Here is a 27,802-nt window from a genome sequence, read left to right as displayed (position 1 = left end):
AGCTGCCTAAAGAGAGATTAGAAAAGAAAAAGGAAAAAGAAAGTAACATTTTAAATTTAATTTGTGATGTCGGTAATAAATAGAATGGAGGAACCAATGACCTATAGCTAATGGTCTACCCTTCTCTCTCTAATATTTGAGCTCTCTCTTCTTTTTAAAAAAAAATTTCATTCACTCATCTTCCTAAGGGTGGGAGAAGATGATCTTTCTGGCTAGCCGGAAAATTATCTTCTCTCCACCCAAACTACTAATTAGTATATATCTACTTTCTATTTCAATAAATCTTTATCAAAAATTTAATTTCGAGTTGGGTCTTTTATGATTTTATCATATTGAAATAAATCTTAAAGTCTTTGCTACCTCTTTTATTTTAATTTTTAGATCTACCAAGTATCTTTAGTGTTTGATCGTTCTTCAAAATCATGTCTTTGTAGATCTAAAAATAGTATCTTTATAAATCTAAATGAAGATGATTGATTGTTCAGCAAAAATACTACGCTTCAACGGTTCGAGCGGATTTTCCGGCTCATCGGAAGAAGAAGATCAAAATCCCCGTTCGACGGTCTATCTTTGTGTCAAGTTTGCGGGATCCGTGATTAGACTTTTTTTTTAATCTTTTCTTGTATCACGTTTGTTGTCTTTTATTTGTTGCTACAACCTTGAAAGATCATATGGAAAAAATATCATTGTTATATAGTTTTCATCCTTGTATTGTTATCTTCATCAATAAAACTATCGTTGGAAAAAAATGACCTATAGCTTGAATGGTATAAGCACTAAACAGCAAACTGCTAGGTCGTTGGTTTGATTCCTCCCACAAACCTCCCCCTCTCCAAATTATCAAAAAAACTATTTTTATTCATAAAAAAAAAAAAGCCAAACCCATCTGGGAGTCCCTATACTTTAGATTTTTTTTTTCTGGAGGTCCTTAAACATTTATTTTATCTTACTTGGTCCCTTTACAACGATTTTTCCAATTAAAATGCCCTTAAGTGGATGGAACACAGAGAGTGTACCACACTCTCCGTTAAACAGCAAACTTCCGTTAAATATGACGTGTCAATTTTTTAAACAAAAAATAAATAATTTCATGGACCAATTAGCACTTTTTTCTATAAAAAAAAAACAAAACTTTAAAAAAAAAAAAAATTCAGTCGGCCACCACTGAAAAATGATGGCCGACATCTCCTCCATTAATGGAGGAGAGGGAGGAGACTGCTCGTCTCCTCCATTTAATGGAAGAGACGAGCTGCTGCTCGTTTGAGTAGTCTCCTCCATTAATGGAGGAGAAACCTGTTGGGATCTCCTCCATTAATGGAGGACAGGCCGGCCACCACTTTTCAGTGGTGGACGGCTGAAATTTTCTTTTTTGTGGTTTTTTGGCCAGAATTTTTTTTCGTTTCCGTATGAAAAAATTGAGAACCCACGGGAACTGAGAAAAAAAGATGGCGGCGGGATTAAAATTCTAGACTAAATTTTATTTCGGAATAAAATTTAATTTCGAGATAAATTAAAATTTAATAAATGAATTATAATTGTTAAAATTATGTTTAATAAGTTAATTAAAAAATATTAATTATTTATGAAATATATATATATGAATTTATAATAATTTTATTAAATAATTTAATTTAAAATTTGAGTTGATTTTGATTTGTAAATTAAGTTTAAGGGTTTAAATATATTATAGATAAAATATAAGAGTTTATTGTATTTGTTATTTTATTTTAAAATTTAAATGTTATATTTTTTTTGTTTCACACTCTCAATAACGGAGAGTGTGACACACTCTCCAAATTCCATTCATATAAATGTATTTTAGTTGGAAAAATAATTGTACAAGGACCAAGTAATACAAAATTGAAGTAAAAGGACCTCCGGGAAAAAAAAGTCTAAAGTACAAGAACTTTCATATGGGTTTGGCCTAAAAAAAAGGATGCAGGAGATTGATATAGAATTATAGATCTATCTTATATAAAAACGTACATTAATCGACACATCTTTTGAATTAAAAAAATAATTCAATGCAATCGTTGCACTAAGTTATTTTTTTTTGTGAATGGTGCACTAAGTTATTCGTATAAAACACTTTGAATTAAGCATTTCAAGAATTTATAAATTTAATAAAAATCTATGAAACATGAAGTTCATAAATTTAAAAACCTAACTGTTTAGATTGATAAACTATTAAAATAAAACATAAGAATTTTGATTTTTTTAATTTTGAAGGTAGAATTTTAATTGAAAAATTTAAACGATGACAAATTTTAAAATTTATTAATTATTATCACATAAAACTATAGATTTTAGTATAATTAAAGAATTTAATTATTTAATTATTTTATTCTAAAATCTCTCAATTCAATATATATTTTGTATTTTGATGTATCTAATTAAAATAATAATAACAATAAGTAGTAATAATTAATTTATGATATATATATATATATATATTCTATATTTATGAAAGAAAAAAACAGGGTGTGAAAATTTAATTTCAACTTGTAAAATCCCTTACCACGGTTGTGGGTTCGAACCACGCCTCGGTAACTAACAACTAACATGAGACTTTAAAAAGTCGATTTTCACCTTTGATAAAAAAAAAAAAAAAAAAAAAAAAAAAAAAAAAAAAAATCTTATGGTTTGAGTGGACTAGTGTAATTGTCCATATCTTCTTTTTAACTTTGATTTTTTCTTTTAATCCACACTAATTAATTTTTAGATTCTAATCTCAAATCATACCTATTGGTTGATTTAGGATTTCAGTAATAATATTTCATAAATATCAGATGAAATTGTTTGAGAACTAATACTACAAACTATCAACAAGAAAAATAATTACATGAAACTGCCACATCATGTCATTCGTGTAACACATTAATAGTGTGTTAATGATGTAAAAAAATCAATAATAAAAAAAATAAATAATAATTAAAAAAATTCTTATCGTTAATGTTCATTTACTTACTGTAAATATAACATGGTGATATGCATATTTTATATAGGATTTTTCAAGTATTTGATAAAGTATAATTGCATATTTTAGAGGATATTATGTTTGGAATGATGTTTATTTTGTAGGGTTATGCGTATGAAGTGAAACGGAGCGAAATCACGAAGTTCGGAGCAAAATAGAGAAATCTGGCAAAAAATGCCCAGTTTCCTGAATGTGCCTAATTCCTGAAACTAGATTTTGTGGAACCAAACGAAAAAGCAATCTGAAAGCCTTCAGTGCCTAGCTCCATAAAAGTGACGACAGACACTTTTAGAAAACCAGGCACGAGTTTCCTACGAATCTAAAAAGTTTAAAACCTTTTCCATGGGTTTATACCCGATTGTAACTACAAACTCTTCCAGCACGTCTTAAGGCTATGTATTTTTTCCATTAATTTTATTTTGAAAACAATTTGTCTTAGCTTAATTTTGTTTTAGTTTTTAGAGTTATTTCAAGACTTAATTTTTCGAATCTTTGATTAGAAGACTTGTGTTCCGAATAATTTTATATTTTAATTCAAGTATTTTTCGTTCATATTATTTAATTATATTTATTACTTTTAAGTTAGTGACTTCTTTAATTATGTTTAGTTAAATCTTTTACATCTAGGATATTGTGAATAGTATGAGTTTAATTCAAATATGAAATTTAATGTTCAATCTTTTATTATCCTTGCGATTCTTGTTATTGAGTTTAATGCTTATAATTGAATAGCTAACAATTATATGATACTAAATTGGTCTGTAAGTAAACGTCATTAAAACAAATTGATTGGAAGAGATAATAAGAACGTACTTACAAAACATGAGTCTGTCCTTTATGTTTGTGTTGCGTGGCATGTGTGGATAACTATTTTCAATGCTTTGTTTATAATTGTCGGGTTATTTTCTATTACTTTCTAAACCGTGACAGTAAGGACGATTCTGGGTAATCAGGTTATAAACAATAAATTAACATCGTCTACGAAATAGAGGGTTAACGAAGTTAGATATATCTGTCATTGTAAAGAATGATTAAAATTAGGATTGATAGAAACTAGAATAAAGATTTGAAGGATTGTCCATATGAAAACAATATTTAAGTTTGCTTTTTATCATCGTATTTCCTTATTTTATTTTCTGTTTTTAGTTTAATTAGTTAAAAATCGATCAATTCAAATTTATTAGTTCAAATAATAATTAGTTAACTATTTTGGTTCTAAATTCAATTTTTTATGGATTCGACTCATATTTATTATTTTATTATTTGTTTATCGATATTGTTCATTTGTAATTTCGTGCATCACATGGCATAAACAATACATGAGATAAACACTCGACTAAGAAACAAACAAAACTTTAACCATTTGAAAATTTACTGTTCTATGCAAAAGTGAAAATTCCACCTATATAATTATAAAATAAAAATAAAAATATCAGACTTACATGAATAAAAAATAAACATAAAAATATCTACCTATGTGTCTGTGATGAGTGTAGTGATCCACGTGTGCCGATAAATTGTACGCCACCGCAAGTAAATCATTAAGTGGCAATAGTTGAGCCAAATGCTACCAAATGAAAATTTATTTTTATTTTATATCAAACTTTGAAGTGTACACGTAAATGCTACAATTTTATCAATAATAAAATCTTAGTATAATGTCTCATAAAATTTAAATAATTTATATTAGAGAGTTTGCCACTCTGATCGGATTGTACGTCACCGTTAGTGCAGAGATTACTTCTGCTCCTACTAAACAAGAGCAAATTACTATAAAATTTCTCATATTTAACATAATTCACACTTTAATTTTTTATATTTAAAAATTAAATTATATAACTTTTATTTTTACTTCTATCAACAATTTAATCCATTTATCTATTTTTAATATTAGTCAATAAAATAAAAAAATTTAAAAATAAATTAATTTTTAAATTTGAAAGACAAAATTATGGACGGATATACATGGAGGCATGCAATATGTCATGTGCCTCCCCCAAAAAATCAAAACAAAAAAATTAAATCTAGTGTACTCCAAAAGTAAAAGCTGCCAATTTTTAAAGACAATTTACCAGATACATATTAAACTCTAGGGATGTTACTCTAAAATGGAAAGTTTTGCAATTAAAGCTAGCCAATTTCACGACTAATATTTAATATTTTTATAATTTAATTAATATCAAATTAGATTCAATCATTTTTATTAATGGAGTTAAATTTAATTTTTTTATTTTTTATAATAATTTATGAATGCTAGATATAATTTTTTTACCCCCAAAAATAAATTTATGACTTCGTCTCTGGACGAAATCGTTTACAAAAATAAAAATGAAGGATGAAATCGTTACAAAAAATAAAAGTAGAGACCAAATAGTTTTGTTAACTTTGTTAACTAACATTCAAAACGTACGGAAAGACGAAATCGTTGACAAAACCAAAAGTGAGAGGCTATATTGTTCGATTTTCAAATAAGAGGGACTAAACTATAAATTATGTCAAATGTGAGGGGTATAATAATTTGCACCTAAAATAAAGACATTTGGCAGCCGAGTGTAATTTCTTAATATATAGTATTAAAGTATGATTAAAGTGACCATCTTTAACTAAATTAACATCTCAACATTATTAAACTATTTTATCTTGTACTTTATCAATTTTATTTTACAGTTTAATAATGTTAGGTCAAGTCATATTTTTTAGTTTATTCATTATAAATCATTAATTTTAGTGACTCATTGCTAACAATATAGTATTTGTTTATGTTAGGATCTGGGCTGATAATCACCGACGGTCCTCGACTTTTACCCCAAGGTTCCTTAAACTCCCTATATTTTCAAAAACTTCCCTAAACCCCCCAACTTTTGTGGCGGCGCCATTCACGGCCCTTATAGACGAAAATACCCCTCAGCGCCGTTATTTTTTTACGGCTGTAAATATATATATATATGAAAAAAAAACGGTGCCAGGTGTCCACTGACACGTTATTAAATATCTCAATAAAAAACATCCAAAATACCCCTAAACACTCAATCAAATCGAACCATACCAATCGAACCCAACCCACCCGGTCAATTTTTCAATCACCGTAACCCGCCGCCACGGTCCACCACCGTCGGCCGCCGCCCTCCGGGCATCTGTTCTTGAAGAAACAGATCGTTCTTTCAAGCTGTTCTTGAAGGAACGATCTCTTCCTTCAAAAACAGATCTTGAAGGAACAGTCGTTCCTTCAAGCGTCTTCTCAGCAACAGATCTTGAAGGAACAGTCGTTCCTTCAAGCGTCTTCTCATACGAGCTGAGAAGACCGGTTGGTCTTCTCAGCTTGTCTGAGAAGACGAGAAGACGACCCAGCTGGGTCGTCTTCTCACCTGAGAAGACGACCAGAGAGGTCGGATGGAATGGGTCGGGTGGGTTGGGTGTTGGGTTGATGATTTTGGTTAGGGTAGATTTTTTTTTCAAATATTAATTTGGGGGTATTTTGGGTTTTTCAATTTTTTAGTGTATTTTGGTGACGTGTCAGCTGACATGGCGCCGCCCATTTTTTTATTTTTTTTAAATGACAGCCGCCAAAAAATGACGTCGCTGAGGGGTATTTTTGTCCATAAGGACAATGAATGAGCGCCGCCATAAAAATTGGGGGGTTTAGGGAAGTTTTTAAAAATATAGAGGGTTTAGGGAAGTTTGGGGTAAAAGTCGAGGACCGTCGGTGATTATTAGCCTAGGATCTGGGAAGTCCAATTCTTTGAAATACAACTTCATGTTGGTATGAAATTAATTCTATATTTTAACTTAAAATTTTAAACTGTAGTTTTATAAGATGTTTATTTTTACTTGAATCAAACTAATTTTCTAATATTCCAAATCAAATCTGGCAACTTGCTTCTATTTTTTTAGTTCGGTGTGATTTTTGTTTGTTTTGTGTCAAAAATAAATCACAATTTGTTACAATTTGTTACAGTTTGTTAATTTTAGATCTATTATACTTTTATCAATACTGACATGAGATTAACTTTAGTTTTTTTGTTTAAAATTATATTATTGAACTACATTGATCTTTTGTGCCAAATTAGAGGGTGAAATGATCTTTTATTGTTTAAACATAAAACTATATCTGGGTCAAGTTGGTTCGATAAGATAGTCATGATCCGGAGGGATCTGGCGGATTCTGTTTCAAAACTGTCTCAAATTTGATGTGGCCTCATTAGATAAGTACCTATATAAAGATAAAATATTCTAAAAAATACAACGTCAAAGTTTGTATTTACAAAATACAATTTATACTTTTATTTTTGCAAAAATAACTTTTGTTATTCTCGAAAATATTTTTTTTAATCTCAAAAATATAATTTTGGTTAACCAGCGGTATACTAACACATTACTAACGGTATATTAAAAATAATTTATGTTTTAAATGCATAATTTAAGTTTACTAAAAATTTATTAACGATATGCTAAAAATTAATTAATTATAAATTTATCAGTGGTTTACTCACGGTTCACTAACAGTTTTTTAAAAATAAAATTATTAATTTTTTTAAAAAGTATAGTTTGTTTAAAATACACAATTCAAGTTTACCATTGATTTATTAACCATATATTCAAAATAAAAATTATTACAAGTTTATCAACGGTTAACCCAACGTTTACAAACAGTGTACTAAAAATAAAATTATTGATTTACCATTAGTAAACCATTGGTTAACCTACAATAAAACCATTATAAAAATAATCAAATTCATCTACTAGTTTAGAAGCAAGCTTCTTTTTTTATAGACACCTCTTGCAACTCATTAATAATTTCAAATTGTTGAATTTTATTAGACTCCAAACCCTACCTTAACCACTAGCCAAAAAAAGGAAAACCATTAATAATTTCGAATTGAGATTGATTCTTCGATCTTTTGCTGCTTCTGCCGACGATGATGTTGCTGCCATTTTTTCAAGAGCGAAGAAGATGAAATTGAAGCACCACCGGACACGGTGGATCTGCGTCGCCGGTCTAATTGGAAAAACAGAACAGCCGCCTCCATTAATCCTCTTCTTCCATCGTCATCTGTCTCTGTCAATTTCAGCGATCCTCCGTCTCCATTGAAGAATAACGCCGCCGCCTCAATTAGAAAAGCAAAACTCTTCCGCCGTCATTATTCTTTTTTCAGAAATTTAAACTTGTGATTTATCCTACATAGAAATAGAAACAAAAATAGAAATGGAAAAGAGGTTTGAAATAAAAAAAGAAAATTAGGTTAGGAATAAATAGTAATCTGACAGCAAGCTTTGAAAAGTATATTTTTAATAAGAAAAAAGTTAAAATGTTTTTTTTGTCAGAGATGGTGATCGACTCTTTCGAGTCTCAGTTGTTAGTTACCGAGGCGTGGTTCGAACCCACAACTTTTTGATGTACTTAGAGGTGCCTTTAGCCATTCAAGCTAGGCCCACATTGGCAAAAAAAAAAGTTAAAATTCAAAATCAGAAAAACAAATCCGTAATATTTAAGTTTGAAAATTAGGCCTGTGTTATTGGGAATAAGATGGGCAAAGTGTGTAAATAGTCATTTGATGTTTGTTGTAGCCCATTGCAGTGGCCAATTATATAATGGGCTTTATTTATAATCCAAATAACCATGGTCTGCTCGACTCGTGGGCCTAAATCCAAGTTAATTTTCTACTGGCTACACCTTGACAAAAAAATATGATAGATAAAAGGCTTAAGGTCTGAAAAACTACCGACCTTTTAATTTTTTTTCAATTGCACCCTCACCTTATAATTTCTTCAATAGCACCCTATTTCGTATTTTTGGCTTTCAATAGCACCCCGACCTTGTAAAACAGTCAATTTTACCCTATTTTGTATTTTTGACTTTCAATAGCACCATAAATCATCAAATTAAACTCATTTATCGAGGACTTATTTGATTTTTTTTAAGTTAAAGGACTTGTTTAAAAGTGTCCAAGTAGAAAAAAGTATGATTTCACCTTTAAATTTACTTTTTTTGAAAATTTCCATCCTTATGATAATCAAATCATCTAATTTTTTTAATTTAGAGTGTTATTGAAAGCCAAAAATACAAAATAGGGTGATATTGAAAAAATTATAAGGTGAGGGTGCTATTGAAAAAAATTTAAAAGGTCGGTAGTTTTTCAGACCTTAAGCCTAGATAAAATAAGAAAAATATACATTAGAATATCGTGAATTGTTGAAAAGTTGAATATACAAACTTTAAATTTACGATCTAAGTTGAATGAATTAAAGCAAAGTACATGAGTAATGTTTCATTAATACCTAGCAAATAAAACATGTAAATCAATTTAGATTGTATGAAGATAAAATAATACAAAAAGTTAAAAATAATCGGTGATTAAAAAATGACGGCCAATCATAAGGGATGAGGTAAAGCCTAAACACAATTACATTTGAATATTTCTATAATATGGGGTGCCATCTAAATCATGCGTCAGCCATTGCAGCAGACTATGCGGCGGATGCTCGTGGACGGAGAAACCAATTAGATAATCATCACCCAGGGACGCTAGATGATCAACTGCAAAATTTGCTTTCCTATATATGTGGGATATTTTAACTTCCCAATCTCTTTTAAAGGTCAATCATGCCCTTTAATTTTGCTTTTGTGGATATTTATACTTCATATAAGTAGTGTCTATAATTAATCCCATCATAAACTCTTAAATAATTATTTTCCATATGATAATAGAGGGAAAAAGAAAATAAAGTAGCAACAATACTTTAATTAGTTATTGTGATTGCTTTTGAAATATAAACTATATATCAATTATCATACTCCAAAAGCAGATCAAATCATCATGTTTTGTTGTCAAATAAGTTTGATTAATTGTTATGGGAGAGTAAATAATTATTTTTTTTGTTTTAATCATTAAAACCTTTATATGCTATACATAAATAATTATATATTTTCGTAGCATATATAATTCATCATTAAAGTTACTAAAGGAACCCAATGTATACTCATCATTAAATTATTCAATTACGTTGAATAGAAGAACATATAGGCCTAATAATAATAATAAAAGTTATCACTTTTATCAAATATAACTAAATTTTGTAATTATAATTATAACTTAATTTAAGAATTTTTTTTCTTCTTCAACTAGAACCAGATATTTCTAGTAAATAAATTAAACATGAATTTAGTCACGCGGCGGTCATTGAATATGTGATGATCTATTAAAGTTAAATCCATCAAAACAAATCTAACAAGACAAACAAACAAAATACCATTATTTATCGACTGTCACGTGAGCAAAATCTGAAGAAAAGTGAAAGAGAGAATTTTATTAATCTTGTAAAAAACAGATTACATTGTTTTGAGAGTAAACTCTCTATTTATAGACATTACAAAATAACCGTTTTGTAACAAACTCTTCCTAAGAAAGCACACTATCCTCATGTTGCTTGCTTTACTGAGATAGGTGAGCTGGCATGAGCTGGCATGAGCTGGATTATGAGCTGGATCCAGTTGGATGAAGTTGCTTCTTGAGGAAGTAATCAAAATACCAAACTTGCTGCTGAATTACAAAGTCTTCAATGCTGAAGGCTTTACTGATATGCTGCAATACACCCCCTCAAGCTGGATCATACAGGTCTTGTAGATGCAGCTTGGAAATAGCACTATGAAAAACCAGGGGAGCTAATGGTTTGGTGAAGGTATCTGCCACTTGATTAGTACTGCTGACAGGCAGAAGATGAATGAGACCAGAATGAATCTTTTCTCGAATGATATGACAATCTATTTCAATGTGTTTTGACCTTTCATGATAAACTGGATTATGAGCCAGTTGAATTGCTGAGCTATTATCACAATAAACTGAGAAAGGCATAGCAAAACTTTGCTTTAAGTCAGTGAGAAGAAAAGAGAGCCATTGTAACTCACAAGTCAGACTGGCCAAAGCTCTATACTCAGCCTCAGCACTAGAACGAGAAACAGTAGTTTGCTTCTTTGATCTCCAGGAAATTAAAGAGTGTCCTAGAAAAACACAGTGTCCAGAAATAGATCTTCTGGTTTCTGGACAAGTTGCCCAGTCAGAGTCAGTAAAAGCCTGTATCTTAGCTGATGATGCTGCAGATAAAAATAGACCCTTGCCTGGAGAAGCTTTCAAATATTTCAGCACTCTATGAGCAGCATGCAGATGTGTGCTTGTAGGACAATCAAGAAACTGGCTCAGCTGCTGAACTGCAAAGGATATATCAGGCCTGGTATGACATAGATAGAGAAGTTTACCAACAAGCCTTCTGTATTCTGAGTTATCAGGTAACAAGTCTGTGGAATCCTTTACTAGTTTCTGTGAAGCAAGCATAGGTGTAGGAGCTGGTTTGCAGTCAAGCATGTGTGTCTCAGTCAAAAGATCCAGAACATACTTCCTTTGAGAGAGATTTATTCCTGTGTCTGATCTAGCTACCTCCAATCCTAAGAAGAATTTGAGGGAACCAAGGTCCTTTATACTGAATTCAGTATGCAGAACATGTTTAATCTCTTGAATTGCAGTTAAGGAAGGACTTGCAATAATGACATCATCCACATATATCAATAGAGCAAGAAAAACATCTGCAGTTTGTTTTATAAACAAAGAAGGATCTGCAGCTGCAGTTTTGAAACCATGGCTATGTAAAGCACATGTTAATTTGGCATGCCATTGCCTGCTAGCCTGCTTAAGACCATATAGAGATTTTTGTAATTTGCACACCTTTGCTGTGGATGATGGATTCTTAAATCCAGGTGGTAACTGCATATAAACCTCCTCCTCTAAGTCTCCATGCAGAAATGCATTATTAATGTCCAATTGATGTAAATGCCATTTGTTGATAGCTGATAAAGAAAGCAATAACCTGATAGTTGTCATCTTTGCCACTGGAGAAAAAGTTTCAAGATAATCTAGGCCTTCTTGCTGTGTGTAGCCCTTTGCAACAAGTCTTGCTTTGCATCTCTCAATTTCACCATTTGACTTGTACTTGACTTTATAGACCCACTTACAACCAATTGCCCTTTTTCCAGGAGGTAAATCTGTTAGTAGCCAAGTATCATTGGCCTGTAGAGCATTGATTTCATTATTCATTGCTTCAGTCCAACAAGGAAACTGCAAAGCTTGATTATAGGTTTTAGGCTCAGTAATAGAAGCTGCTGAGCAACAGAATTTCTTATGAGCTGGAGAGAGCCTGTCATAACTGAGAACAGAAGAAAGAGAGTGAGGTGAGGTAGTATGTGGTAAAGTAACCTGATAATCATTCAGGTGAGTAGGTAAATGACTAGTCCTCTGAGATCTTCTAAGCTCAGGAAATTCAGTATCCTGAAAAACAGGAACTGCAGGTAAAGGGTCTGCTGATGCAACAACATTCCAAGGTGAAGAAGGGGTTGGTGATGGTTGGGATATTTGAGTAGGTGATTCTGAGGGATCTAGATTTGTAGAAGGATAAGAGTGAACAAGGAAAGGATAATCTAGATCAGAATGAATTTTTGTGGTTTGGTTCTCAGTAGAAACTGTTTTTAATGGAAAAATGTTCTCATAGAAAGTGACATCTCTAGAATAGAACAGTTTCTTGGTTGACAGGTTATACATGATGTATCCTTTGGTATGTAAAGGATATCCAAGAAATAGACATTTCATGGCTCTTGCATCAAACTTTAATCTATGTGATTCAGTGACAGCAGCAAAGGCCAAACAACCAAACACCTTCAAATGATCATAAGTAGGAACTTTATCATGTAGTAATTGAAATGGAGTTTTGTTTTTAATCACAGGGGATGGAATTCTGTTGATCAAATGTATGGCATGCAGAACACAGTGAGCCCAAAAAGTCATAGACAAACTTGACTGAAATCTTAATGCCCTGGCAACATTCAAAATGTGTTGGTGTTTTCTCTCAACCACTCCATTCTGCTGAGGAGTATGCACACAACTGGTCTGATGTACTATCCCATATCTGCTGTAAAACTCAGGGAAAGTAAATTCCATGCCATTGTCTGTCCTCATTATTTTAATAGTCTTGTCAAACTGAGTTTGAACATGAACCACAAAATTCTGCAAAATTCCTCTAGTTTCTGACTTGTGCTTCATGAGAAAAATCCAAGTGTACCTTGAATAATCATCTACTATAGTAACAAAGTACCTGTACCCTTGAATTGAAGAAACAGAAACAGGGCCCCATATGTCTATATGCACCAAATCAAAAATTGACTTAGTACTAGATGTACTGACAGGAAAAGGAGATCTTTTTTGTTTTGCCAAATGACATACATCACAGACTTCTAATTTTGATACATTGACATTTGAATCAAATTGTTTAATCATTTGTAGTCTATTATGAGACAAATGACCAAGTCTATAGTGCCAGAGATCAGAAATTGATCTTGGCTCTTTTATTTTGGCTAAACTATTACATTTTGCTTGTCCAGCTTGTTTTTCTAGCAAAATGTAAAGACCCCCTTGCTTTTTAGCTAAGCCAATCATTGTCCATGAAGTCAATTCCTGGATAAAACAAGAATCATGATGAAGAATCAATGATATCTGTGGATTATCGGTTAACTTGCTTGCTGATATCAAGTTAAAGGAAAATTCAGGAACATGAAGCACATTTTCTAGAATCAACTTATCAGAAATGTGAATCTTTCCAATATGTGTAACAGGTACTAGATGACCATTAGGTAACTTCACATGGACATTCTTAACAACATTGTATGTTTTGAAAAGAGCTGAATCACAGACTATGTGATCTGTAGCTCCTGTGTCCAATATCCACTTATTCTTATAAGACACAGATGAAAAAAGGCAATGAGGAATACCTTCTGTTGTCTCAGAATTGGGTTGAAAAGTAGCAGATAATGCATTGGCATGAGCAAATGGATTTTGAGAACTAGATCCAGTTGACTCATTTTGAATTAAAGCCATCAGTTTCTGGCATTGCTCTGCTGTGAATGGAAAGACTGTTCCTGGTGGAGTAGTAGAGGCTCCTTTATCAGTGTTATCATTGGTTGAATGAAAACCTTCAAAGTCTACTTGATTTGCATATGATCCATCAGTCTTTAACCTTGTTTGAGAACTGGATTGATAACCTGGAGGGTAACCATGCTTCCTGTAGCAGATGTCTACAGTATGTCCAGTCAATCCACAATAGGAACATAGCTTTTGTTTGAACCCAGGCATAGGAGCAAACTTCTTGAAATTGCTATTTCCTCTAAAATAGCCTCTCCCTCGTGCATAACAAACATTGGCCTCATAGTTAGGATCATAAGATTCTGCAGTTTCATCACACTCTCCTTTAGTAAACATGATATTTGAATCAATCATGTTTCTCATGCTGATATTACCAGCAAACTGCCTTTCATTTTGAATAACCATTGAAAAAACCTTGTTGATAGGAGGGAGTGGTTCTGTCATCAAGATTTGTTGCCTCACAGTACTAAACTGATCATTCAGTCCTTTCAAAAATTTTATAACCTGATCATTGGATTGATTCTTTCTTACCAGAGGTAAGGCATTGCAAATACACTTTGGAATACACATACAAACAGGGAATGGTCTCAAACTAACCAGTTCATCCCAAAGTGATTTCAAATGTGTGAAATACTCAGTGACAGACATTGTATTCTGCCTAAAAGCATAAATTTCCTCTTGAATATCACCAATTCTGTAAGCATCTCCTTGAGAGAAGCGATCCTTCAGATCAATCCATATTTCAAAAGCAGAATCCATGCAAGAAATACTATCAGCAATAGTAGAAGTACATGATCTGTATAACCATGACATTACCATAGTATTACACCTTTCCCACGCAGGATATAGAGGATCATTAATATCTGGAATCTGAATTGTTCCATCAACAAATTTGTACTTGTTCTTGGAGATTAAAGCCATTCTCATAGACTTAAACCATGGATGGTAATTACTACCATTTAAAAGATTAGAAACTAAAATTAATGAAGGATTTTCATTAGGATGTAGAAAGAAAGGACTTGACATTGTTTCCTCTGGTCTAATTGCCATGGTTGAACTTTGAAAGAATCTGTGAAAAAGATTACTGCTTATCGAAGAAAGAAAAGAAAAGAAATCTGTTTGGATGCTAAGAAAAATGATAGAAATCTGTTTGGATGCTAAGAAAGGAAAAGAAACTCAAGGCTCTGATACCATGAAGAAAAGTGAAAGAGAGAATTTTATTAATCTTGTAAAAAACAGATTACATTGTTTTGAGAGTAAACTCTCTATTTATAGACATTACAAAATAACCGTTTTGTAACAAACTCTTCCTAAGAAAGCACACTATCCTCATGTTGCTTGCTTTACTGAGATAGGTGAGCTGGCATGAGCTGGCATGAGCTGGATTATGAGCTGGATCCAGTTGGATGAAGTTGCTTCTTGAGGAAGTAATCAAAATACCAAACTTGCTGCTGAATTACAAAGTCTTCAATGCTGAAGGCTTTACTGATATGCTGCAATAAAATCAAACTAAATTCGGGTGGAGAAAAAGAGATTTGTTTACTATATATCCAGAAGAACCGAAGGATGATCCATCAAATCTATATGTGGTGAGGAAGTTATGGTTCGATGCAGCTGTTTATCAAATTTGGCTTACCAGAAATAAAAATATAATTACATTTTTGGCGATTGACAAAAAAAATCAAACTCAACATGAATCACTTGAGCGGATTATTTATCTATAATTAAAATAAAATCCTTTTATTTATACTATAATTAATAAAATTAAAAGATTTGGTTAAAATCAATAAAAGCGGCAAACGTTTAAATTTTTGCATCATTATATAACATGTATGTAAATATATGAGAATCTCAAAATATATAGATAATCAAAGTTTATTATGTAACAAAACTTAAACAATTAATTATACATACTTAATTCTCTCTAAAAACAAGCTTAATTATATGTATAATTAGGATTCAAAACTTGAGAATATACTAGCTAGGGCATATTCCATACACCACATATATAACTATATATTACATCTGGTAGAGCACTTTCATAATTTATTTATTATGTGTATATATATAATAATTATTTATATATATGTGCATATACTAATTGGACTTCATTAAGAACTTAATTGCATGCATGGCTACATGTTTCAGTTTGGTATGAGCTTGAAAGGTGGCCTAACAAGAGCAGGAGCAGGATCATAATTTCCATAATCTTTGGTGTTAGCTCTTAAAACCCTTTCTCGAACGATTTCTGCTTCTTCATTATGTGATGGCTTGCTTGAATTTTCCTGCCAAATAATTAGCTAGAATTATCAAATGGTATAAGCGCTAAGCAGCAAACTGCCAGGTCGTGGGTTTGATTCCTCCCACAAGCACTCCCCCTTCCCCAAATTATCAAAAAAAATAAAGATAAAAAAAATTGTGAAAATATGATAGATTTCACATCAAAAACAAAATAAATCGCTATTTGACAACGGAAATTTGTGTGGTTATATATCCAAGTGTTCGTTGTACATAAACGCCTTTTAACCTGAATTGCTACCGTAACATTTTTTAGAAATTTAGTAACAAAAATATAACAAATGAAAATGATAACCGTTTTATAAAAAATTAAAGTTAATAACCGTATAAAAGTTAACCCTAAATATTTGCTTCTCGTGTTGTATATGATCATCAACTACAAACCTCATAAGCATCATCCACTTGGATAGCTAACTTTTCAGCGAACTTGGATCGTCGACCTACAAAGAAAATAAAATTAAAACTTGAAAATTGTGTTTCCTGATTGATATTTAAAACATTACAAAGAAATTAAGGGTTGATATTTTAGTTATAATTAAGAAGCATGTATCTGTTACAAAAACGATGAAACGAAAAAAATTGAATAGAAAACGATAAAATAATTAATTGCTTTTGAAAAATATGCATAATATATAGTTTCAAAGTTTCAGAAGTATTTTTTATAGAAACCAAACGCCAAACCATAAGATTCTGATAAACTTTTCATGCAACATAAATAAAAAATGCGAGTAAATATAAGTTATTAGATTATATATATTAAACCCTAGCAAGCATGAATGCATATATACTTTGCAATTTGTGAATAATGATTTGTGTATTTAGATACAATCATACAAATCACCAATTATATGATATGGTAACCATGAATATCAATGTTTTATATATAATAATAATAATAATAATAATAATAATAATAATAATAATAATAATAATAATAATGATAATAATAATAATAATAATTTTCCTTTTTTTGTTATATGTATGGAAGAAATGGTGCATGGAAAGAGCCAAACCTGCAAAAGAAGTAGAAATGAATGATGCTGAAATGAGGAGAAAGAGAAGACTGAACTTGTTGATGAGATTGAGACCCATTTTTGTGCCCTAACTGAAGCTTTTTGTATCTATATATAATTGCGTTGTGGACTCATATTTCAAAGTAAAGTACACTCAAGTCACCAATTAAAGAACTAATTAAATTGGAAAATAATTAAAGAGATTTTTTTTTTGTCGAAAATTAAAGAGATTGAATAATTTTAGTTTTTTTTAATAGATTATTATATAAAATAGAAAAGGCAAAGAAGACCACTTTTCTGTTGTTGGTGCACTAATAAGTCTATGAAGTTAGTGGATTCATATAATTAGTAATTTATTAAGCTAACAGTTTTGAGCATGACCATAGAGTGGAAATTATCAAAATCTCCCTTAACTCAAAGCTCACTTCATTCCTAGACATGCATTTTACTGGAAAATATCAATATGTGTCCAAAATTAAGATATAATTAACCAGTTAGTAAATATCAAATAATTTTGCTTAATTTAAGATCAAAACCAAAATCTTGAGGTTATATAGTTATGATGGGTTGAATTAATAATCTTCAATGCACAGACAATACATTGCCTAGAGAATACTATGAATTATGATGTTTGAAAAACTAGGCCTAATGTCTTAAAAAAAACCCTGACCTTTCATCCCTTTTTCAATCCTATCCTGATGTTGCAAATCAGTCAATTTTACTCTATTTTGTATTTTTTTCATTTCAATTGTACAATAAAGTATAAAAATGATTTTTTTTTATTTGACAAAAATTCTCTAAATTGATATTTTTTGCATTAGATTAAATTTTTATATTAAATTAACCATTTTTGAAGAATTCTTTTGAATTTTTGTCAAATATATAAAGGTCAATTTTATGTTTTAGGGTACAATTGAAATGAAAAAATATAAAATGGGATAAAATTGACAAATTTTCAACGTCAGGATAGGATTGAAAAAGGGATGAAAGGTCGGAATTTTTTAAGGCATTAAATAAGTCAAAAAACTATTCAATGCAACTGACGTGTCACGTTATTTTACAACACATCTTCCATATTACAACTTACAAATATATGAGTCAAATTTTAGGTTTATGTTGATTATTTAAAGAAAAAATAAAAATTTATCAATATTGAAAATGAGCATTATAAAATGGCATGACAAATGTATTGCATGAGATAGTTACACTATATTCTTTGTCATGCAATTATAGTTATATACATTTTTTGAATATATAGATCTTACTATAAATCCAACTGAACCAGAGGGATCGGATCGGTTGTCTCTTATCTCTTTAATCGTCTTTTAACTGTCTCATTATATATTTCTTTTTAATCTCCGGTGGTATTTCTTTTTCTTTTGATTCGGCCACTCGGTACGCCATATGAATTTAATATTTAATGTTGCCTAATGTTAAATTTGCAGAAAGGATTAAAAAATCTCACAATGATTATCAATATATATATGAATGACTTCATGCAGCAAAGCAAACTGGTAGGTCGTGAGTTTAAATCCTTCCACAAACGCTCACGCTCGCCAGTTATAAAAAAAATAACTTCATGCAGAATTGTGCGTCATGGTTTTCAAGTTATGTTTGCAGCTCTGAAGGGGTAGCAATGGAAACAAAGGAAAGATTGCTCAGTGAATAGATGGATGTTTGTCATTTAGTTAAGCAAAAAAGAAGAATTAGGTTAGCATAAAATAGGATTAATGGATGACTAGTGCTTCCAATTATCCTAAAAGACAAGGACAACCCACCAAATACAACTTATGAGAAGACAGTGGTGTGGTGGGGAATAAAGCAAACAAGCCTTTTTAGCCTTTTTTTTTAATTATATTAAAATAAACCCTTATCCTTCTTCTTTTTAATTAATTTTGCTTTCTCTTTAAATTAAAATAAAATAAAATAAAAAGTTTGATATGATGACAAATCTCCCTGATTTCTGTAATTTTCCCCTTCTTCAACTTCAACTATCTTTCTACTTAATCACTTGACATGCCTCTTTTTTTATATACCAAGCAAAGCTACTTTCATGTATGCTCAATGTTTATATATGACTGGAGAGTATTTATTGATCAAATTTTAAACGTCAAGAGAACACATAAAATAATTGATATTTCATTTCAATGCTCATGGTAATATAAAAAAAATATTTAGCTAGAAAAAGAATATTTGAAATTTTGTATAATAGCATAAATATGAGGCCGAGTGACTAAAAAAGACTCTTCTTACTAATTTGTATACTGATGTAGAGTTGTATTTTTCAATTGTGCTTAGAAGAATGTGCAAAACGCGACGCGGGTTCTTTAGCTTTGGTGCGACCTGTTCCTTGTTCCGATCTTTGTTTTATCTTGATCGAAGATATCCCTAGCTCGAGTCTCAATTTACAATAATTCCAGCTATATCTTGGCTTGTGTTTTGATTTGCATTTATCTTGAACTTATTCTTAGCTTAATTATTTATATTATGATGTTATCTCCAGTTAATTATAACTTAGTTTTTCTAAGACTTGTGTTGTTTGGTTATACAAGCCAAAGTTGGTTTGTTTAGACTTAGATAATTTTTGTAGAAATGAGACAGTAAAAAATTATAATTGGGGATAAAATAAAAACCGAAACAACAAATTTTCGATGGCTTTACATTAATCCCCAAAAAAACAACAGTTATAAAGTGTAGTATATGATTAGTAGAAGATAAAGAATAATTAAATCTCTATTATGGCATGCTTGGTTTGTAATTTCAGAATTTCAGTGTCTGCCACTCTAAAAAGCATACCTCATAGCCACTAACTGTTCAATAATTGCATTATCATTAGTGCATTAATTAAACAAACGAGAAAGCAAATCGATATTATCCAGTACAATAATCACTCACAAAAATATTTCCTAAACTACAGTTCACTGAAATGACTCGTAATCCTACGTAGCGAAGTAGATTTATGTAAAAATTTCTCGTAATCCCATCATAGGTGAAGCACACCAACTTGAGCATGGTTCGAGATAATAACAAAAATAAACAAACTTCTAAAACTGAAGTAAATTCATGAATTTTAAATTTTTAGAATCGTTATCGGACCTGACATATACTAAATACAAATTCAGTTTGGATAACATTATTAGTACGATTATTCAGCTCGGTTCGAAAGTCTTAGAGAAGTCATTTCCAACTTCAATCTAATCACTTTTGCACATAATGAATCAACATTTCATTCTTAACACAATACGAAGTACACAATAGTCACCTCATAAAATGTTCACAGGTCCACACAAGAATATGAAGCTACAGATACAAAAGCAATCATTTCAAACACTATAAATATGCATCTACAAAGAGGAGATTGAAAAGAATAAAAATTATTATGACTATGACGACGAACCCGCAACTATCTTGTCGCTTTCATGGCGCAGACTGTTTTCTCTACTGTAGGCAGACTTAGCACCCTGAGAAGCGGTTAAAGTTCGACGCTGTGAGGTGTGTATTCAATGCATGATAAAAAGAAATTCCACAAGGATATAGCAATTTTAAAGACTAAAAAAATACCACGACTCACTTGAAAAATTGTTCCGAGTTTTTTCAATCCCTTGGCTCGCAATCTCAGAACATCTTTCGATACACTAGGGTCTTTAAGTACCTGAAATTGAATATGTAGTTAAATATTGCACGGATACTTCATTCAATCAACGTATCCCGTTTCGCAAACGTGTCGGAAACCTGGCGTTTCAGACAGGAAACTTCATTTTAACAAACGAAACCTTAAAATAACACTGTTTTGCTGTGTTCGTGTCCAAGTGTCTTGTTTTTCCGTATCCGTGTCCATGCTACATAGGTTCCTTTGCTTTATTTCTTTTCATGGTAACAACACGGGACAGTTCGAGTTTCTTTAACAAAGGCCATTAAAAGTTTAAAACATGAAAACTAAAGAATTAGTATACGATTCTCTTCAGGTCTTAGTACACGACGAAGGGTGATCTAATACTTACACTATCACCATAAAGTGTCCATATACTTGAAAATAACCCAAATTCATTTGTTACTTTTACATGTGAGAGCTTGCAGCAAAAAAAATTGATTTGATAAGCTAGAAAAGGCTAAAAATAGCAACTTACTGCTTGGCAGACGCGCGATAAAGTCGATTCAATATCAACCACATTGATCTGCCAAAGAGATTGAAGCATAGCATCCTTCCTTAACTCCAAGGCTTTTAGTAAATTCTCCTCTTTGTTTTCAGTTTGGTTCAACTTCTTCAGATCCTCCTGTATTTGAATTAAAGAAACAGCACCTGCGGAAAAAAAGAGATGTATTTATAGATTCCACTCGAGGTACACTTAAATCGGATAACCTGACACAATGTCTTACCATGTATAACTTAACTATAGAAAATAGGCTTAACCTATCAAAAAGTCCATGTATATTAGATTTAATTTAATTTAGTCCTTGCCAAAAAACTTTCTGTTGCAAGGAGTCCATTTACTGTTAATTTTGTATACTCGCGGTCCTTTTTATGCACGAAACGCCGTCATTTTGATTTGCATGAGACGACACCGTCTTCTGTAATCCCGTCCAAAGAAGGACCACGTGTACAAAAAACTAACAATAAAGAGACTCTTTAAAACTAAAAAGTTTAGTAACAGCCAAGTAAAAGAAAAGTTAAAAGTACATGGACTCTTGGGTGGGTTTAGCCTAGAAAATTAACATATTGTACCTGAAGCTGCCATGACTTGTGATTTAATCTGGTGTCCTTTATCGCGCACCCATTCGGCTAAAAATGGCACCTTCATGTATCTTTTATCTTTTCCAAGCTCTTTAGAAGCTTTCCTTGTGTAATTATAGCCAATGGTATGCAACATGGCCTCACCAAATGCTGAAGATCGTAGAAATGAGTAAAGAAGTAATGATCATTGTTTTAAGCCACTAAGCACTAACAGATGGCGATACAAAACAAGATATGACCCAAAACATACTTCAGATCTTCTGTCACATTGAAAATTAAGTAAAACTACCAGATTTAAATTTGAAAATAAAAGGTCGTAAATGGAGAGCTTCTGCTTCAAAAAAAATGTCAAATTGGAGATTTTTTCAGATATTTTCCACCTCTTATGTTTCGTTTTTCATTAAAAGTAGAGAATATTTAACATACAAGATAACTGTTTTGACTTCTTTCCATTTGATACATATAGGGTTCAGTAAATTGTCTCTGAAAGGAAAATGAACAATTTCGGGTATCAGAATTACTAGTTACTATTCCTTAGAGTTTACATGGGCTAGATAAAAATAAAATTTAAAGAAATGAAATGAAATGAAGGGATAGGATAAGACTTAGTGGCAGGAAAAGTGAAAACTATTTCATAGAACGATTTTCTCCAAAATTTCTCGATTACAGTCGTGTTCAAGAAGAAATCACCAGCCAAAGCACGACATCTCTTGAAACAAATAAAAAAAAGACTTTAAAAAGTTGAAGAAGGATTTAGTGCAAAATTCTACTGCAGTTTTTTCATGAATCTAGCATATGCAAAGTGTTAAGTGTATATTATTATCTGATTGCTCATAAGCAATAAGAATTGTATGATATCCTTTTCAGATTACAATATGTATTATGTACTACTTAGAATTTAAATTGATTGGTGGGAATCAAACCAAACATAACTCTTACAAGCACCTCATCATTCAACACTTGAACCAAGTCCGACTGTCCAAGTATAAAAGAAGATCTCTCGCTAAATACTACTTTTTTTATGAATACTCCTTAATAAGCAATAAAAAGAACAATCAAGTGAAAAGAAAATAGGCCCTTTGAAACTAGAATCTCTACCTTAATCTTCGTTAGAGAGTATCGTTCTGACCTTAGCAGTTGATACATCATTAATTTTGGTTACAGTGTCCACAAAAGTTGTTTCCCAGTATGAAGTTGACATTAATATAAGTAAACATAATTTTCATCATTAAGTACTCCATAGTCAAAACTGATTAGAGTTATGATTTTAAACTTATATACCATGCTATTAGAGGAAGAAAAGAAACCATACCTGCTGCAGAGAGGCTTCGTGCTTCTGAACTTGCCCAGTTCACAAACTCATCCACTTGACCTTCAACAAATGGTTCAAGGCGATTTTTCAGAAGTGTGATGAGTTTTGCTTCCCTTTCTTTCTGTATTTCCTGCAATATAAAAAAACATATAGCCACGAGCTTCAATCAAATGAACCAAAAAGCTATTATGCAGTTTGGAAAAAAGAAAGACGCCAAAGTTATGAGTGCATTGTGGGAGGGGAATACCTTCATCTTCTCCTGAATTCTCTGCTTGCGAGATTCAGCGTCTGCACTGTCTTCTTCAATCTCAATAGATGCTAATGTAGCAAGAGCAAGTTGACCAACATAATCTTCAAAGAACTCGCTCCCAAATAACATCCCAAAGACAGCGGAAGGATCCACCATTGAGTCCCTGAAGAAGAACCGGTATTCCCAAAATTTCTTCAGCAGCAGACAGGATTTGAAGATACAAGCAAATAAAGAAAACGAAATGGAGCTTACGAGTAAAACAAAAGGTATGCAAAGAAGATACTGTCCTTATATAAAGGCTCCAAAGATAATTTTCTAATTCATGTCCTGCAATTAAAGTTCTTTTATATGTTTTGGCAATGACAAAAAGGTCTCTGCTGCGAGCTTTCTTGTTTGATCGAAACACACAACGGAGTCCCCAAGGTAACCAAAGGTGATTATAAGTTACTATATAAGGTGATTTTCACGAGCTAGAAGTAATTATTTTGAAATGGTGTTCCAAAAATTCCAAGGAATTTTAATAACAATATAACAGAAATCAACTTGGGTAAAAATAAAAAGGAATTCTGAAACAGCTCTTTAACATATAAACTTACTGAGGGATTCCTTCCTTCCCATGCTTGTCATATGCTTCCCGCTTGTCAGGGTCACTTAAGACCTGGTATGCCTCACCAAGTTTCTTCACACATATTCCATAAAGAAGACAATAAGAACATGGAAAGGAAAAAGAAAATTCATAAAACAAAGAAAGAGAGGCGTCGAATCATTCATTTCTAAGCACAGCTTTTTAGATTAATAAGCAATCAAGGAAAGCGAAATAAAGACAATGAAAAAAAAGAAGAGAAAACTAAGAAAAAGCATTCTAAGTAATAAATTAACAACCAAAAGTTACATCTTATAACAAGAGGAGTCCTCATCCTTGAGTGCAAGAAACTACAACAAGTCTATCATAGTAACTTGACATGAAAAAAAAAACATAATCTTTACCTCAGAATCAGATATATCATCTAACCTGAAAATTTTCTGCAGCTTTTGGGTCACCAACATTTTTATCAGGATGAACTACCCTTGCCTGTACACAAATACATAGAACCTTCATTATAAATGCAACAGATACTAGCATAATCATCATCACTACTTCTCCATCACTTTATTTTAGGTAATTAACATTTATTCTTTTGAATATGAATTTCGCAAAAGATCAACTTCAAAAATGACGACGACTTAGCTACATGTATATCAACATTACTATTGAACAGCCTGAAGTTTATTCACGATAGATAACAAGAGATGCATTAAGCTAGTATCTCAATCATTATGATCTTGAGAGTAAAATGCACAAGACGAATAATCAACGTCTCCTTTATGCATACAATTCGTTAAACTAGTTGAGACAGAAAGCAATTTGATTTTGTAGAAAAATAGATAAAATAGAGTTCTCATATTCAATATTCACTCCAATACTTAAATCAGTAAGCTAACTATACATTAAGCGAGTTATGATACAACAGACGTGGCTAAGAAAAGTTATATTACAATCTCTACAGCCTATATTTTAGAACGCGGGTCTATACGCAACTAACAACGATAAATATGTTGAACGTGAGCCATCGCGGACAAACTGTGCGATGAACCCGTTAAATAGAGGCAAATTTAAGGTTGAAAGGGAAATTAACCTTGATGTAGTAAGCTTTTTTGATATCAGCTGGAGAGACATCCACATTAACACCCAAAATGTCATAGTAGGTGGTATCTTTCACCATTTTTGGTGGCGCTTCTCTAAAATCAGAGTGTTTAGGGTTAGAAAAACCAGGACACAAGAACAACCTCATTATAAAACAACATTAACTAAACATTGAAATAAATAAGAACAAAGAACAAAACACAGAGGAAAAAATTAAAAATGAGAATCAATTTTTTTAGCTTCCAAAAAATGGAATACCTAGATCTTAAACCAATATCAACCAATTCAAACAATTAATTTAAACAGGTAATGAAAAATTTAAAACAAAACAGAAATAACAGCAATTAAAATAACAGAATTAAGAATCAAGATTCAATAAACTTACATTATAAAATTAAAATAACAAACAAACTAAAGATTAGAGTTACTACCTTATAAAATCAAGATTTAGGATTTAATATTGTTTTTTGAACTGTAAGAAAATTACACTCACAATTCACAAATTGTTAGCTATTGATTGATTAAAATGTTGTGACCTGAGCTTATCTTAAAAGTTTGGCTGATTAAAGCATGGTTTAAGGCATTAGTATACGGTGCCGTTTTGTTTTGTTTAGAACGATGCTTCGCGGTAATGAGGTGAAATGTGTCCGTAACCGTAAGTAACTAACTTTAACCGTGAGATGCAAATTGCCATCTCACGTGGTTTGTCCGAACAAAGGTTCCAAATATAAAATAATATTTAAATTTTTATTTTTATTTTTATAATTAGAGGGAGAGAGAGCGTTTTTGTGGGAGGAATCGATCCCGTAAACTAGCAGATTACTGCCCCTGCTTATACCATTTGAGTAACTCATTAGTTATTCAAATTTTATTACATTAAATAACTATATAATTTAAATGAAAATGAGATACATTGCAAATATAACGTCCCTTTTATATTTTTGATGTTTAAAATTCTATACCGACGAAATTAAATTAAAAATCTACAACATTTTATGAAGAATATAACGATCAACCGAAGAATAAATCTTCAAAAACATCCTATTAAGAATGTTCTTAGTACAAAAAGATTTTAAAGTGTATAATTCGCATGAATCGTAAAGATAAAATAGATTGTAAAACCAGTGAATTATAGTTTATAACTTCATATGGTATTATTCAAGAGAGAATTAGAGAATTACCTAAATAAGAAAAGTATTAGCAATTACCTACCATAAAGTTTGGACTTGATTTACATACCTATCTGTGTCAGCCATTTATTTTTATACCCTATCCTATTTGTTTTTATACCTAAAAATTACTCCACCTGTTTTTATCATAACAAATTTCTTCTTTCTCCTCAAAATTTTCATCTCATCTTTTCTTTTCTTTTTCAGATCTCAAATTTTCTCAAATTTCACTATTTTTTCTTCAATATTCTGTCAGATATTTTCGAATTAATGCTTCATTATTCAAATTCATAGATCAATAAAAACTGTGGATTCAGTGAAAAAAAAGGATATAGAATTGTTCAATCGAATTATTTTACAGTTTTAGTATGTTTAATTAGGTTTTAAAGATTTTCGAGATGTTTAAATAGTTTAAAACGTAATAAAAATTATATAACAGTTGCAAACTGTTTCATTCGCTTAAATTCAATTACGGTTTCAAATACAGTTTCAATTACGGTTTCAAACCGTTTACAAAGGTTTCAAACAGTGTAAAACAGTTTCGAAAAAACGCTTTTAAAGAATCTAAAAATAACAGTTTCAAACAGTTTCAAAAAACAGTTTCGAACAGTATAAAACAGTTTCAAACCGTTTACAAAGGTCTCAAACTGTCTAAAACAGATTCTAAAAAATACTTTCCAATAGTTTATAAAATAACAGTTTCAAATAGTATCAAACAGTTTCAAACCGTTTACATAAAAAGTAATAGTTTCAAACCGTTTACAAAGGTTTCAAACAGTATAAAACAATTGCAAACAGTTTCCAAAGATCTCAAGCAGTCTAAAACAGTTTCTAAAAAATACTTTCAAACAGTTTAAAAAATAACAGTTTCAAACAGTATAAAACAGTTTCAAACAGTTTACAAAGGTTTCGAACAGTATAAAACAGTTTCGAGAAAACAGTTTCAAACGATTTCTAAAATTAATTTAAAACATTTGAAAGCCAGATCAAAATATCATTAATGAAGAACATTACGATTTTTTCAAAAAAAATTGTAAAAAATTTCAAAAAAACGATGCTACAATAATTTAAAACAACATAGAAAGAAAAAAGTAGAAGAAGAAGAAGAAGAAGAACTTTCTCATCTATCACCATCATATTATCTCTTAAACTCTTTTTTTATTCGAATTTATTTGTCTTAGAGTTCATTTATATAATGTGGAAAATAGAAAAAGCAGATTCGAAAAAAACGAAGAAGAAAAAAATTGTAGATGAAAGAAGAAGAAGAAGAAGAAGAAAAGAGAGAAAAGGAAGAGATAGAAAAAAAGGAAAAATGAGAAGGAAGAAAGAGAAAAAGGAGAGAGAAAAGGAGAGAGAAAAGAAAAAAAACGAAAAAAAGGAGAAAGAGGAAAGAGAAAAAGGAGAGAAAA

General features: G+C 31.1%; 2 protein-coding genes across 3 annotated transcripts; both read right to left on the bottom strand.

The window, feature by feature from the left end:
- Positions 1 to 15,794: 15,794 nt before the first annotated feature.
- Positions 15,795 to 17,356, bottom strand: LOC126680284 (protein CASPARIAN STRIP INTEGRITY FACTOR 1-like). The gene is made up of 3 exons (XM_050375384.2): positions 17,247 to 17,356; positions 16,618 to 16,673; positions 15,795 to 16,220 (listed from the first exon to the last, which is right to left on the bottom strand). Exons 1-3 carry the CDS (start codon positions 17,323 to 17,325, stop codon positions 16,080 to 16,082), a joined length of 276 nt encoding a protein of 91 aa, XP_050231341.1. The 5' UTR covers positions 17,326 to 17,356; the 3' UTR covers positions 15,795 to 16,079.
- Positions 17,357 to 20,457: 3,101 nt separating this feature from the next.
- LOC126682478 (chaperone protein dnaJ 10) lies at positions 20,458 to 25,772 on the bottom strand. Of its 2 annotated transcripts, none has more exons than XM_050378193.2 (10): positions 25,656 to 25,772; positions 25,217 to 25,319; positions 24,553 to 24,612; positions 24,137 to 24,219; positions 23,538 to 23,703; positions 23,291 to 23,420; positions 21,970 to 22,128; positions 21,374 to 21,546; positions 20,808 to 20,898; positions 20,458 to 20,707 (listed from the first exon to the last, which is right to left on the bottom strand). In XM_050378193.2, the coding sequence occupies exons 2-10, from the start codon at positions 25,301 to 25,303 to the stop codon at positions 20,700 to 20,702; spliced, it is 957 nt and encodes a 318-aa protein (XP_050234150.1). In that variant the 5' UTR covers positions 25,304 to 25,319; positions 25,656 to 25,772; the 3' UTR covers positions 20,458 to 20,699. The 2 variants fall into 2 exon arrangements, with proteins under 2 accessions (XP_050234150.1, XP_050234149.1); XM_050378192.2 differs by having other exon boundaries at positions 20,818 to 20,898.
- Positions 25,773 to 27,802: the final 2,030 nt, after the last annotated feature.

Source organism: Mercurialis annua, linkage group LG5 (assembly GCF_937616625.2).
Source record: "Mercurialis annua linkage group LG5, ddMerAnnu1.2, whole genome shotgun sequence".
Classification (NCBI taxonomy): Eukaryota; Viridiplantae; Streptophyta; class Magnoliopsida; order Malpighiales; family Euphorbiaceae; genus Mercurialis; species Mercurialis annua.
This window is presented reverse-complemented; position numbering and strand designations above follow the sequence as displayed.

Coding starts and splice junctions, on each gene's coding strand:
- LOC126682478 (XM_050378192.2), bottom strand. CDS start 25,303: ATGGTGAAAGATACCACCTACTATGACATTTTGGGTGTTAATGTGGAT. Junction 23,421..23,537: donor GAATTCAGGAGAAGATGAAG/GTATTCCCCTCC, acceptor TTTATATTGCAG/GAAATACAGAAAGAAAGGGA. Junction 20,708..20,817: donor AACTCGGAACAATTTTTCAA/GTGAGTCGTGGT, acceptor ACCGCTTCTCAG/GGTGCTAAGTCTGCCTACAG.
- LOC126680284 (XM_050375384.2), bottom strand. CDS start 17,325: ATGGGTCTCAATCTCATCAACAAGTTCAGTCTTCTCTTTCTCCTCATT. Junction 16,674..17,246: donor CATTTCTACTTCTTTTGCAG/GTTTGGCTCTTT, acceptor TTTTCTTTGTAG/GTCGACGATCCAAGTTCGCT. Junction 16,221..16,617: donor AAGTGGATGATGCTTATGAG/GTTTGTAGTTGA, acceptor ATTATTTGGCAG/GAAAATTCAAGCAAGCCATC.